The 2,625-nt window shown below is 46.0% G+C and overlaps 1 protein-coding gene across 1 annotated transcript; it reads left to right on the plus strand.

Annotated features, from left to right (window-relative positions):
• Positions 1 to 766: 766 nt before the first annotated feature.
• On the plus strand, positions 767 to 1,780 carry LOC120388414 (olfactory receptor 52R1-like). The gene has a single exon (XM_039510232.1). The coding sequence runs from the start codon at positions 767 to 769 to the stop codon at positions 1,778 to 1,780; it is 1,014 nt and encodes a 337-aa protein (XP_039366166.1).
• Positions 1,781 to 2,625: the final 845 nt, after the last annotated feature.

Genomic DNA, 2,625 nt, shown 5'->3' on the forward strand with positions numbered 1-2,625 from the left:
CTTTTCTAGGATTTCTTTTCTTCTTCATATACTTAATAACCTCCTTTTTGCTATCCTTAGACTTGCCAAGCATGGAGTTTTCCCTGATGTCTTTTAAAGTCCCCTATGAAAGTTCATGACTTCCAATTTGAATTACTTGCTATATATTTTTCTTTTTCCACATTTCCTATCTATTTTGCCCCTCCGTCCTCTCCCCCCTGCAATTGCTGCCTTCAGTTTGCCACTGAATTGGGTTTTTAGCTAAAGATGTCCACTTTCTTCACTGTGGAATCGTGGTTTAAAGAACTCCGAATTTCCATTCCCATCTTTCTGTCTACATGTTTCCTTCCTATCAGGTTGGGAACTCTTCTCTGTTTGCCCATTTGAATGTAATCACTTCCATTCTTTTCTTTTCATCTCCTTTATCACATACCCCCTTATTTCTCTCTTTTCTAAACTAAATAGTCCAAGATGCGTAGGAATTATTGACGCATGGGGCACCATAAAATATAGAATGGCCTTCATAAGATCAGTTGTTCATAACTCGTTTATCTGAATAATGAAAATGTCATTTTTCAGTTTCTGAAGAGCGACAAATCTGCTTCATCCATGAGAACAACCTCCAGTAGTGCATGTAGTGTCTCATATTAACATTCTCTCTCCGTTCAGGCATTTGTACTGCGACCATCACCCAAGACCCTGGGCACATACAGGAAGTCAGGGGAACATATGGTATATGCAGGAGACACCGGTCTGCCTCAGAGTTGGACACCTTCTCCCCTACTCCATGTCACATTCCAACACAACCGACTTCACCAACCCCTCCACCTTCATCCTGCTGGGCATTCCTGGCCTGGAGGCAGCCCACGTCTGGATCTCCATCCCCTTCTGCACCATGTACATCATAGCCATGATGGGGAACTTCACCATCCTGTTCATTGTAAAGATGGAGCCGAGCCTCCATGCGCCCATGTACTATTTCCTCTGCATGCTGGCCATCGCTGACCTGGTCCTGTCTACATCCACCCTACCCAAGACGCTGAGCATCTTCTGGTTCAATTCCAGGGAGATTGATTTCAGTGCCTGCCTCACCCAAATGTATTTCATTCATTGTGTCTCAATGATGGAGTCTGGGATCTTCGTGGCCATGGCTTTGGATCGCTATGTGGCCATCTGTGATCCCCTGAGACATTCCACCATCCTGACAAGCCCTGTGGTGGCCAAGATTGGCCTGGCTATAGTGCTGCGTGGCAGCATGATCGTACTGCCTTTTCCCTTCCTAGTGAGGCAGTGGCCATATTGCAGAACCAACATCATCCCCCACACGTACTGCGAGCACATGGCCGTAGCAAATCTGGCCTGTGCTGACGTCCGTGTCAGTAGTTACTATGGCCTCTTTATGGCCTTCTTTATGTCCAGTCTGGATTTATTTTTTATTGCCTTGTCCTATACCCAGATCCTCAGGGTCATCTTCAGCCTCCCCACAAAGGACGCCCGGCTCAAGACTTTTGGGACCTGTGTCTCCCACATCTGTGTCATCTCAGCCTCTTACATCCCAGCTTTCTTCTCCTTCATCACGCTCCGATTTAGCCACAATGTGCCCCTGCATTTCCACATTCTTATCGCCAACTTGTACCTTCTGGTGCCCCCCCTGCTGAACCCCATCATATACGGGGTGAGGACCAAACAGATCCGGGACAGGCTGCTCAGGCTCTTTACCATAAAGGGACCTAAAGTTTTCTCCTGGTGCTCTGGCTCTCACACGCAGCTCCATGCAAAGCCCTCTTCCCTGAATCACTGACTGAGCAGTCAAAGAGACATTAGATCCTTTGCTGACCTTACTGTGCTGATTCAGCATGACAAACCTGGGAATTGGTCTATGTATCTACCCATTGGGTTTCCATCTTTTTAATTGTTGGTAACTAGATCTCAGGAGCACTGTATCTAATTCCTATGTGAAAGAAATAAAATGTAATAATTATTAGACCCACACAGCTATAATACTAACATTTTCTTACATCTTATTGCAAGTCACTTAAGAGCCACTGATTAATATTAAAGTGTTTATGTATGTTCTTACTTTGTTACTAACTCTACAGAGAAAGAGAACCCTCAGGACTCCTGGGTTCTATCTCAGCTCTGGAAGGGGAGTGGGGTCTAATGGGTTACAGCAGGGGGCAGATACAGCTGCAGTCCATAAGAGAACATCAGAATGGCCATACTGGGTAATACCTTTGGTCCATCTAGCCCAGTATCCTGTCTTCCATCAGTGGCCGCTACGAGGTGCTTCAGAGGGAATAAACAGAACAGGCTATCATCAAGTGATTCATCCCCTGTCACCCACTCCGAGCTTCTGGAAAACAGAGGCTAGGGAAACACAGAACATGCTGTTGGATCCCTGCACACCATGGCTAATAACCATTGATGGACCTATCCTGCACAGAACCAAAGAAATATAGAGGATTATGGTTGAAAGAGAACTCAGGAGGTCATCTATTCCAACCCCCTGTTCAAAGCAGGACCAACACCAATTAAATTATCCCAGCCAGGGCTTTGTCAAGCCTGACGTTAAAAACCTCTAAGGATGGAGATTCCACCACCTCCCTAGGGAACCCATTCCAGTTCTTCACCACCCTACTGGTGAAA

The sequence above is a fragment of the Mauremys reevesii genome, linkage group 1 (assembly GCF_016161935.1).
Source record: "Mauremys reevesii isolate NIE-2019 linkage group 1, ASM1616193v1, whole genome shotgun sequence".
In the NCBI taxonomy this organism is placed as follows: domain Eukaryota; kingdom Metazoa; phylum Chordata; order Testudines; family Geoemydidae; genus Mauremys; species Mauremys reevesii.